Genomic DNA, 12,500 nt, shown 5'->3' on the forward strand with positions numbered 1-12,500 from the left:
GAGACAGAATGAGTGAGAGTCACACAAAGACAAACAATGAGCATGGCCTGCCTTTCCCTCAGGCAGTTTGGATGTGATTAATGGTGATGCTGCGCTCGATGATATGATGGGGGGGGGGGGGGGGGCTCTATGTACGTGGGATATGAAGGATAATGAGACACAGGAGAGAAAAATGGGGGAGCCGAAAACACAAATAATCCAGACTAAGGGGGAAAACATCTCCGTCAGACTGACTTTGAGGGTTTCTATCGGGGCGAAACGGGCTGCTTTAAAGCGAAAGTCGAGTGGGCCCAACATTGAACCCTGTGGTACTCCAGCCATGAGGTTTCAAGTAGTTTTGAGCCCCGTGGAGAGGGGGGGGGGGATTTAAACTGAATCCAACCCTCGAGGCACAGAGATGTCAATCAAATATGTGACTGACGGCCCGGCTGCTCCCCACCACCACCCTCACCTCCTCTTTCCTTCCTCCTTCCACACACAAGGGGCTTCAGTCTCACTCGCCCTCCATCTCTCAGGGAAAATATTTACCTGGCCGTCTCTTAGCGCAGTGCTCTGAACGCAAATATCGCCTTCGGGCTCGTGTGGGCCGCATCTCGCGGGGGCCCACGAGGTAATAAACACACACTGTTTGTGTGTGTTTACATGCATTGTTAGGCCCAGATTAAAACACACACCTATCCTGCTGGGTTGCGTGTGCTCAGCCGGTCGGCTCACCGCCAGAAGAAACAAACACGGCGGTGTTTATAAAGTGTCTTTGCTATTGTCGGTGAATTGTTTTTGATTAAGATTAGAAACCGCAGGAGGCCGACGCAGGACAGAGAGGAGTTTATTTGGCTTGTCAGCCTTCGCATTCGAGCTTCTCCGCCTCGGTTTATTGCCGTTTGTCGGGTTCTCTCTGAGCGCGGACAGAGTCTGTCACGGATACTTTACGGCGGGCTCCAGACGGGTTTATTTGGATCGCCGATGCTCATGGAGCTCCGTCTCCGTGCTCGCTAACGCTTGTTGACGACCGGCGGCACCGTCGGGTTTTCCCTCTCGCGACGCGAAGATAAACAAGCGCCCCTGACCCAGAGCGGCGTGCGGCGTGCGGCGTGCGTGCACACGAGCGAGGCGTGTGTGCACACCTGAGAAAGGGAGGAAAAGTAGACGCAGTAGACGACGCCGCTAATGGAACGCAGCTGCGACACGCAAGCGTTCGCCCACACGAGAACATGTGAGGGGAGCTAACTAGCGCGGCCTCCTGGTTCCAATAAGCAGAAGAGCTGAGCTTGTACGCCGCGTGTGTGCATGTGTGTGTGTGTGTGTGTGTGTGCCCACCAAGCACCAAGCTGATGGCGAGGAGGCGTCTTTGTCTAGGAGGTGGGAGGGGGGGGCACGCCACATGGAGTCGAGGGGCCTGTAAAGATCATCTCGCCGGACCACGTGGCACCGATTGACGCGCTCATACCGCAGCGCTCATTCTAACATGTTTCCACTAACCCCCCCTTTACCTCCCCCTCCTCCCTCCTCCCCTCCCTCCCACTAATTTGCTGGCACCAAACTGGAGCTGTTCCCGCTCTAGGGGGGAGGGGGGAGGAGCAGGAGTCAAGTGAAGGGAACGAGGGAGCGAGAGCTCTCTGACACATTCACCCAAAGTAGCGGCGCGCAGCGAGAAGAGGGCACGCCGCCCGGGCAGCGGGAGGCTGGGAGGTACGAGGCGTGGAGCAGGAGGTCGTAAAACCTCTTCCGGACACACACACACACACACACACACACTTTTGGAGGAAGAGGAGGGAGGAGGAGGAGGGGTCCTCTCGCTACCATTAACTCGGTTGGTGGAGTCATAAAAAGATCACAAATGGCTCTGATGACTCAGAATAAAAGTGTGACGAAGAATGAAAAAGGGGGAGGACACATAGAGCACATTCATAGCAAAAAATATATATATTTTAGAAAACGCTGCATGATAAGAAATCACTCAAACTTTATCATTTAGTTTATATTAAAGGGGCTGTGTCAGTGAGGCTATGCTACGTGGGGCTAAGAGTTGAACATACTAACATAGGAAAGAAAAAGTGACTTTAATTGGATAAGCAGCAAACAGAGGGAGGTGTGAAGAGGTGGACTTACAGAGAAGATGGCAATAAGTATGCCGACGCCACAAAGCACGGCGTCGCTAATGGTGTCCCCCTCTTTTCGGGGGAAGCGGATGGACTCGTCCGAACAGTAAAACCCGCGCTGGTACGGCTTTATGGTGCTAGTCTCAATGATCAGGAAAGGCAGGCTAGCTACAGAGGACACAAGAAGGGAGCGAGGAGGAGGAAGGGAGGAGGAAGAGGAGGGAAGGGAGGGAGGGTAAAGAAAAAAAAAAAAAAGAAGAAGGTCAGTGACACGGACATAAACAGAGGGGAGCACAAGGAGCACGCTGGCCGCCGGGAGGAGGCGGGACGGGGGCGGAGTCACGGAGGGCGTGGCAGAAGTGGGCGTGGCAGAAGTGGGCGTGGCTCGAGGTCATCCCATATGGTCAGTGTGTGTGTGCAAGATGCAACTGAGCACCATAAATAAACTCCACCGCCGCCGTGACCCCGTCAGCCGGCCCCGTCTCCGTTTCCCCTCCTCGGCCTCCCGAAGCCGAAGCCGGGTGCTCTTTGTGCGTGCGAAAGGCGGGGTTTGGGTGGGGTGGAGGGTGGTGGAGGGTGGAGGGGCGACTTACTGACACCGCGGGCAGTGTCAACCCGACGGCGGTGAGCACCGAGGACGGCACGGTGCTCCTCTTGTAGGGGAACCTCAGGCTGGAGTCGCTGCAGTAGAGGCCCCGCTGGTACGGGCGAACAGAGGCGCGGTGCAGAACCAGGCTGGGCAGCATAGCTATATACACACACACACACACACGTATACGCACGCACATGAATGCATGTGTGAACACACACGCACACACACACACACACGCACACACACACACACACACACACGTATACGCACGCACATGAATGCATGTGTGAACACACACACACACACACACACACACACACACACACACACGAGGCGGACTATGAAGGTAAATTTGTGTCTTTTTTACTCGAAAGTTAAAAAAAATGCTCTAAAGAAAAAAAATTGCTCTCAAAAAGAAAATTGCTCTAAAAAAAAAAGAAAATGTCAAAAAAAATGTGCTTCCAAAAAAAAAAAAAATGACTCTCCAAAAAAAAATTTGCTCCCAAAAAAAAAAAATTGCTCTCAAAAAAATGCTCTCCAAAAAAAAACCTGTCAAAAAAAAAATTGGAAAAAAAATTGTGAGAGCGTATTTTTTTTTAGGAGCATTTTTTTTTTAGAGCAATTTTTTGAATTGAGAGCAAAGATTTGGAGATAATTTACTTTCAAACGAGAAGTTTGCTCGTGTAAAAAAGACACAAATGTTCCTTCACAGCGGCAGACGCACTCTAAAGCACGGAGCAACACAGTCAACGCCACTTACCTGCAGGCTGCAGAAAGAACGTCGCATCAAAACACACTTTAAAGGTCCTTCACGTGTGTGTGTGTGTGTGTGTGTGTGTGTGTGTGTGTGTGGTGCTAACATTAAATCAGGACGATTGCTGAGCAAACACCCTCCCGCTGCTGCTGTTGACCCTGCGACAGCAGCGCTGAAGAGGCTCGAGGTTCATTCTTTAGCGTTTAGGAGACTGAAGGAGTCTAATACACACCGGCACTCAGGGGCCACAGGGGCCACAGGGGCCCCGACATGAGACAAGAGACACACATCAACACACAGGTGCTCTGTCAACACGTGGTGAGAGGGTTATGGATCGCAGGGGATGAGTTCAGGTTCATATTATCACGTCACACTTCTGCCTCGGGACATTGGTGCCTCATTACACAGAGAGATGAGATTGTGCTGCATTTTTTTTGATGTAACACACGAGTGTGTAACTCATATGCCTTAAAAAAAAGTGAATTAAGGAAATTATGTAAAATGAGAACATGACCTCAGACCCCAGGGGGTTGAATGACAGGTTTTAAAATGTATTTACGTGAAGTTTCATGATGTTTTTGTGCGCTTTTTGATATGTCGCAACACAAATTTGAGGAAAAACAGACAAGAACGCACCACCACAACCACCATTATGCATAAAATATAAGTGAAAGCACATTGAGAATTGAATTACACAAATATTTGCATGTAAAGTATGAATTAAAACCCAATGGCAGAATAAACGGCGTTGTAAGATTGGTGTTTTTAAAGAAATAAAGAGACACGTTCTGATTGTCTGCACTTTTCTGCAGTTACATTGTCGTCATATCAGTGGAATAAAATGCTCTTCACATTGTTTATCGCCATCGTTTCTGTCTGGAGGAGCTCGACCGCATCGACCACAAACCCCACCACGCTCTCTTCTGACGAGGCGGAAAATAAATACACATCTCCCCAAAAGTCAAAAAGTACCACAAACTCAGGCGCGCAAACTCTGGCGGGGACTTTCCTTCAGGGGGATTTTCTAGACGTGTGAAAGCCCACCCAACTCTGGAAACACATCTTTCCGCACGAGAGCCCGCGGTCGGCGTGCCGAGCGTTACGGCCGTGCGGTCGGTCGTAAAGGCGTCACGAGGACGCACACGCCGCCGACACGCCGACACGACAACGTCCACACAGACTCACACATGCGGCTCGTGCGGTCGGCCTCCCATCACACGGACTTTTTTGGACATTTTGGGTGAGGAATCTACACACGAGTGAGTGTAATCTCCGCTGATGGAAGAGGATCAAGGAGAGGAGGAGGTTGTGTTACTGGTTTGTGCTCAGAGAGCTCGTCCTCGCCACAAACACACACACTCGTGCATTCTTGTGGACACACTGAGGCGCTCACACCTCCACACTCTGAGAGACAGGCAGTGTTATCCAGCCGGCTGTTTGCATTAATATATATGTGTTTATATTATATAATATATATATATCTCACCACTCTCATATGTCAGAAAAAGGTCTGATCTAAATTATATATGAAAATGTAGAAAGACGAGACATGTACGTGGTACAAATACTACAAAAACACACACATGGGGGAAGAGAATCTCCCCTTACACACAAGCAACGGATGAATATCATAAAGAACATCTACGTGGTGGAAAGAATAACAAACGGGAGAAATGTATATACCAATTATAAATAAATAATGTGAATGTATATATAAATTACATATACACACAGATATATAATATATATATTAAGATATCGTGGATTATTGTTTTTAGGACGGTTTTGTCAGCTGTCTTCTTCTTCTCCTCCTCCTCCTCCTCCTCCTTCTTCTTCTTCTTCTTCTTCTTCTTCTTCTTCTTCTTCTTCTTCTTCTTCTTCTTCTTCTTCTGAGAGCGGCACAAAGAGTTTCTAGCATTTCTTTATAGTTTATAGTGTTTTAATGCACCGCTCACCCCATCTCTCTCTCTCTCTCTCTCTCTCTCTCTCTCTCTCTCGCTCTCTCTCTCTCTCTCTCTCTCTCTCTCTCTCTCTCTCTCTGCGGCCTGCAGGCTCGGGGTCAGCGCTGGGTGAGCCGGTTCATGGGGGCAATACCGCTGTTAGCTGTTAGCCGTTAGCCGTTAGCTGTTAGCTTTAGCGCCCCATGTGAACGTGGGAGCGGGTACACACCTTAAAAACACATTTGAGTCCAACGCACAAAATGTGTCAAACTACTTTCTCTAGAAGTCAGATCCAATCTCTTCGCCCCTCACTTTCTCCGAGCCTCCACTCTGGCCTACTTGTGGAGCCAGAGAGAGGAAGAGGAGGAGGAGGAGGAGGGGGATTCACATGCTAATGAGGAGAAGTGAAAGGAGGTCATGAGCTTAACAGACATGGGAAACAAACACACACACACACACGCACACGCACACGCACACGCAAACCGGTGCTTAGAAAGGCTAAACCGATCAGAGAGCACCATGGGAACTCAGGAGCTGACCGGCTGAGACACACACACACACACACACACACACACACACACACACACACACACACATGAGGGCGTACCAGCATCATCATCATCATCTCAGCACAAGTTAAAACTCCATCCGAGCCGTCATGGCCTCATCCAGCAAACGGCGGCGTGAAGAAATACGACCTCTTAAACGGCATCGGGATGAAGGGAGGGGGGGGTGACCCCCCCTCAGAGGAACCGCTGACCCGGAGAGAGAGGAGGAAGGAAAGAGGGGGGGAGCAAAAGAAAGAGGTGGGCGGGGCTGAGGGGGGCGTGAGTGATTTAAAAAACAACTACTTCACAGGCGCTGTCTGCCTGTCGGGAGGTCAAAGGTCAGAGGTCAGAGAGCCTCAAACCTGGGAGCAGTTAAATAAACTGTAGTTTAAAAGTAGATGCGTCTAACTGAGCCTGACTGTTGCGTAAACATCAAGACCCCCCCCCCCCCCCACTGTAAGCATAAGGTAAGCGCTTGTTAGCATGTCAGTTAGCGACAACGTATCTGTCGCTTTAAGCTAACGTCGAGCTAACTATTTATTCATCCGTTAACTATTTCAACTGCTCATTCATAACTTTCTTTGACCTTTTTGACCCCGTGGAGCTCTGCTGTTTACCTGTGCTGTGTTATTTCACCCATAATGCATTGCATGACAGGCTATCTCAGCCGTGCATCTTAGTCTTACATTAGTTACTCGTAGGGAAGCTTCGTGCTGCATTATATATATATATATATATATATAAATAAAACGGTCCAGCTTTACTTCTATGATCGACACACAAATGCACAACTCTGCAACTATTTTCACCCTCTTTGTTTTTTTGTGTGTTTTCTCGCATTCCTGAAGAGCTTCTGAGCTTTTAGAGCCAATGAGCCGTCTGAGGATAATTGGAGCCTTTTAAAGAACGAGGAAATAAAGCCCCCACACACACACATAATGAGTGAAATTGGGGAACAATTCTATTTGACTGATCAGATCCCGTCACGCATTTCTCTCCTGGAGTACAAGGAAGACGTGCAGCAGACCGCGAACGAGTAAAGAGAGAGAGAATGTGTGTAAAAGAAGAAAGAGAGAGAGAGAGGCATTTATTTTGGATGCAAAAGGTCACTGCGGGGCTTTTGCGTGTGTGTGTGTTGCACTTATTTACCCGTCAAATCCACATGTTCGCACGCCACTGCAAAAAAAAACATGCTTTAAAGATACGGTTTGGATATGCTAACTCCTTACATGTAGTTGTGTGCGTGCGTGTGTGTGTGTGTGCGTGTGTGTCTGTGTGTGTGTGTGTGTGAGCGATTATCCAGCCGGAGCCCCGTTTGATTGGCTTTGGAGTTAAATTTGGTCCAGCGAGTAAGCGATGAGATTAGCGGCGCTAACACGACATGATTTTCACCGACAATAAAACAGTTAAAGACGTTAGCGCTTTACTAGCTAGTTAGAACTTGTTAGTTTAGAACTTTTTGGTAGTTTAGTAGTTTAGGCCAAAGCTCTCGCGTCCCGCAAGCTTTAGGATCCGTGACCTTTTTTTCATTGTTCCTCTTCATCTTAAGACGCTGCTAGCTGCGCTAGCCGGATCCGTACGCAACCGCTAACGCTAACGCGCTGCGTCGCCTTTAAAAGGTTAATTCCCCCCCCGGCTCCTTCCTCCGGCTTCCTCCGTTGACATTGTTTGTTAATGGGCTTTCAGGATCAGAACTGGAATGACGTTGTGATAATGCCGATAGAGAGAGAGAGAGAGAGAGAGAGAAAGAGAGAGAGAGAGAGAGAGAGAGAGAGAGAGAGAGAGCCGGCGGTCCGCGTGAGGGAGGCGGAGGAAGAGGTATTGTGGCCCTAATGGAGGATTTCCTCCTCCTGTCGCTCAAGCACACACACACACCATGTGACCCGTCCTGACCGGGAATGTCAGAGGAAGGTTAGAGAGGGCGGAGAGGAGAGGTGGAGGAGGAGGGGAAGGTGGAGGGGAGGGGGGTTGACTCCATAGACTGGCGATCAATCACACTTCCTCTCTTCTTCTGTGCTTTTTGTGTCCTCGCTGCTCTGCAACAACTCAGATGGCTGTCGAGGGATTTAGTGGCTCAGACTCAAGTTAAACTTCAAGTAAAAACAGTTTCTGATATTTATATTATTAACCTTTGACACACACACAAACACACACACACACACACACACACACACACACACACACACACACACACACACACACACACACACCCTGCAGCATAACCTGTGTTGTTTAAGGAAACTCTGAAAGAAGCTAAAAAAAAAGGAGTGTGTATAGACAATATGTTGTGGTTATCTGATATGTGTGTGACTGTGTGTGTGTGTCTGTGTGAGGGAACAGTGAGAGCGTGTGTGTGTGTGTGTGTGTGTGTGTGTGTGTGTGTGTGTGTTGTTAGAGTGTATCAGAGTGTATCAGAGGGATCAGAGGGATGAGTGGCTCAGTTCCAGGTCCACTTGTTGGTGGACGTCGTTCTGCCGAAACAAAGTGAGCGCTGCTGTGAGGGCAAAGTGAAGGAACCCAGAGAAGGAACCCAGAGAAGGAACCAAGAGAAGGAACCCAGTGAAGGAACCCGGTGAAGGAACCCCCTTCACCTTGCCACACTATAACACCAGAGAAATATATAGTGTGTCTTAATACGCTGTGTGAAAGCCAAAAATACCAGGATGTTCCACTGAGTCTGATCACTTTCTGCATGTTCTCCTGACTGTCCTTACCCACAATCCTTTGCGCGGCTGCTTTACGAGCAAGAAGATCAAAGATCAAGTAGTACGTGAGGAGATTGTTTCATCCTAAACGTCATTATTAAGTTATTAAAACACGTCGAGAGTTCACAACTCAAACTCCGCTGTGACCGCTTTATTTTTTAATTTTTTAAACACGGCCTGCCGAGCAGAAGCCTCGTAAGTTCTGAGATTTGTCGCACGCCCAAAACCGCCGTTAAGCGCTCGCGGTTCGCTTCCCTGCGAGCGCTCGCGGCCTCCCAGACATTTGGGAACGGAGAGCGAGGGTTCAGGACGAGGCAGCGACATGAGGCCGAGGGTCAAAGGTCAGGGATGCGACACAGACCTAGGATTATAGCGCAGCGCACACATGCCACCGCAACAGTATTACATCTGTGAGGGCCTGTGTGTGTGTGTGTGTGTGTGTGTGTGTGTGTGTGTGGCTGTGTGGGTGTTAAAAGTGGATTACTGTGCGGTTCCTCTGGCGACTTCAGCAAAGCCTTTTCTCAAACATTTCTGAGTTGTCGACCACAAAGGGCTTTAAAGAAAAATGCTCTCGCAATCCAAATAAACAAACTCGGCTCCAACAAAAACCACCCAGGTTTGTATCCACACGCCTAATCACTGTTTAGGAAAAACATACACACACACAAACACACACACACACACATATATGTGCAGCGATACAGGTGTTGGAGCCTCCCTGGATATCAGCTCTTTGTTTCGCCCTGAGCTGCTGATGCGTGTACGTACACATGTACAAAGCTTACACACACACACACACACACACACACACACACACACACACACACACACACACACACACACACACACAGAGGAGTGGCTGAGCTCAGCAGAGTGAATCCTTTCTCCTGCAGCGACCGGGGGGCCGCTGGCTGAAGCATGTGCTTACTCAGAGGGATTTTATTCACAGGAATAAATGCCCCCCCCCCCCTCCCTTTTCTTTCTTTCTACACACCGGCATCTGTTGGGAAACACTTTAGTCGCCTTTTTCCAGCAGGCACCTGCAAGGACAGCCTCTAAATTGATGTATGTCTCTAGTTACAAGTCTTCTTCTATACAGCGTGATGTTCATTTATTACATTATACTCATTTAGAGTCAGGGGATGCTTTAGGGGCGGGGCTACCAGGTGATTGACAGGACAACCTACAGTCTACATATGGTCTCCTCCATTCACTTGTTGCAACAACAACAACAAAAAGATGGCGGCGGCCAAAAGGCTGAACTCGAAGAAAACTGTGAATGTGCCGCAAAAAAAAAAAGTCAATAAAGTAAGTTTGACTGTCAACATATTACAGACAGAAAACACTATTCAAAGTGTCATTTTGTCCTGTTGTCCCTCTGTCAGGGGGGGAAGAAGAGGGTCCCTTCAGGATGAAGGTTGGGAGCCACTGGAGCAGAAAATATCAAGAAAAAAAGAAAGATCAGTTACAACTCATCAGCCGACGGCTGAAAGGAGGACGAGCGCCCAGCTGCTCCGGTGAGGGGGAACCTGAGCGGGGCCCCTGGGGGCCGGATCGCACTGGCCGGCTGGCCGGCTGGGCGTGTCTGTGCTGTTGCCATAATGGCATTATTACCCCCCTGGGGACAAAAGCCTGGTAGGAGAAGTGGAGTCTTTGAAACCTGACGCCTCCGTCTGGATCACGCCCCCCTCTCCTCCCACCACCACCACCACCACCACCACCACCACCACCAGCCCTCTTTAAACTTCCCTCCCTTCCTCTTCGTCCTGCACACATCGCCTTCGAGACAATGTGGGCGCCAAACGGGAACGCCGGTGTGAATGTTCTGCGTCGGCGGCTGCAAAGTGGATCATCCTCCATCTCCTCTGTATGTAAACAAGATGGGGCTCAGAGGGGCTCAGATAAGGCCCCAATAAATAAAAAAAAAGAGGCCATAGAAATGGACGCCGCCGGGCCAGATAACCACAGCGGCCCTCGGGCGGCCTCCCTCTCTCGTCTGCACCTCATTCCCTTCTCCCACTTCATCCGCCTTCTGTCTGCCGGCCCGTTGGTCCCTCGTTAGCGGGACAAAGAGCGAGCCGAGATGCATCAAAAGGGGCCATTGTTCTCGGTGAAACAGTGAAATCTCCCTAACCCCGAAACCCCCCCGCACACACACAGTCTCACTCAATCTCTGGTTGCGCACAGCATGAACACACACACACACACACACATCGTAGTCAGAGAAAGTGTCAGACAGAGGGGCCCTTGTGACAGCGGGGAAGAGGCCCCCCCGAGCGAGGGGACAGTGTGGTGCAACAGAGAGATGCGATGATGATGAAGCGCCGCTGTATATAAAGATCGCGCCGCCTCCGTTTCCTCATTTGCATTAAATGCCGAGTCGCCATTGTTGTTGGTTCGATCCCACGTTAACCAGCAGAACCCCACGAGGAGTTAAGAGACGGCTCAGTGCATTAAAAACACATAGTTATTATCTTTTTAACAGCTGTATCCCACTATCAAACGTGAGCAAATGCACACAGGGAAGGAAAAGCTGAATCAGCTAATTTAAACATCAGATCAGGCTGGTTTTCCGGTGTGAAAATATCTGCAAATTCGCTAATCTGGCGAACTCTACGCCAACACCGAACACATGCAGACTCTCGTCCGGTCCGGAGGTTCTCTTCTTCTTCTCTCGTCTGCTGGAGGAAGTTGTACGGACGAGAGGAAAGGATGAGATGCCGTTCAGCGGGTCAAAAGCACCCAGGAAGACACATCTTGACACGGCGGCCCAAAAGAAAAGGTTCATGTGAAGCTGGAGAGGCGACCGTGTGCGAGAGCGAGAGAAAGCCCTCAAGAGTCGGGTGTGACGTAACGAGCTCGTCGCCCACACGCCAAAACACTCATTTACAACGCCCGCCCGAAACACTCAAACAGGCTTAAAGCTCGCGCACGAACGACTGCTAACAAGCGTTTATGGCGGGTGAAGCCCGGTCATTCCGCTTTTATCTAAATAAGCAGTTTTGAGGGTGTGTTTACCTGAGAGGGCTGTAATCACGGGGGAGAGAGGGAGGCCGAGGCTATTGTTGTCGGAGCGTAAACTATCGTTGCTCCGTCGTCAAAAAGTTCGGTCTTTTGTTGGGTCGTTTTTAATTGTTTGCCGGGACGGAGACGCCGGGGAGAAGAGTGTGACGGCGTGCAGACATGAACCCCCGGAGACGCAGAGAGTTTGTCATTTAACTCACCGGCAGACACGCAAAACACACAGATATATATATATATATATATATATATATATATATATATATATATATATATATATATATATATATATATATCTAAATAAAATTTTAAACACGGCGTGCATTCTTTAAGGACTACAGCAGCCCGGAGGCCGCGAGTGTTGTCGTGAGCATCAGCTGATCTTTATCTTGTCACATAATCCCATGACGGCCTCCAGCCGGAGGAGCCTCCTCGCCTTCTCCAGAGCCGCGACCTCGCCTCGTACCGCGGCCGCGGAAATGTCACGCAGGGAGCTCTGCGGGCTCTCGTTCTGTACCGCCTGACCTTTGACCTCAGCTGACAAACGGAAGAGAAGCAACTGACGAGGAGCATCAACAGTGGGACACAGCAATACTAATGGAAACGACCCGGTATACCGGCAACTAACGGCTAACTATCCTAACAGGTAACTGTCCTAACGGCTAACTATTATAACAGCTAACTGTCTTAAAGGCTAACTGTCCTAACGGCTAACTGTCCTAACAGCTAACTGTCCTAAGGGCTAACTGTCTTAAAGGCTAACTGTCCTAACGGCTAACTGTCTTAAAGGCTAACTGTCTTAAAGGCTAACTATTATAACAGCTAACTGTCTTAACGACTA

General features: G+C 49.4%; 1 protein-coding gene across 1 annotated transcript in view; it reads right to left on the reverse strand.

Moving 5' to 3' along the window:
- plpp3 (phospholipid phosphatase 3) overlaps positions 1–12,500 on the reverse strand; it is a 20,207-nt gene that overhangs the window by 3,299 nt on the left and 4,408 nt on the right. Inside the window, 2 exon segments of the mRNA XM_068592792.1 lie at positions 2,110–2,267; positions 2,536–2,847. Of these exon segments, the coding sequence (XP_068448893.1) occupies positions 2,110–2,267; positions 2,536–2,847 (470 nt within the window).

Source organism: Clinocottus analis, unplaced genomic scaffold (assembly GCF_023055335.1).
Source record: "Clinocottus analis isolate CAN_PGR_092001 unplaced genomic scaffold, fCliAna1.0.p SCAF_28, whole genome shotgun sequence".
Classification (NCBI taxonomy): domain Eukaryota; kingdom Metazoa; phylum Chordata; class Actinopteri; order Perciformes; family Cottidae; genus Clinocottus; species Clinocottus analis.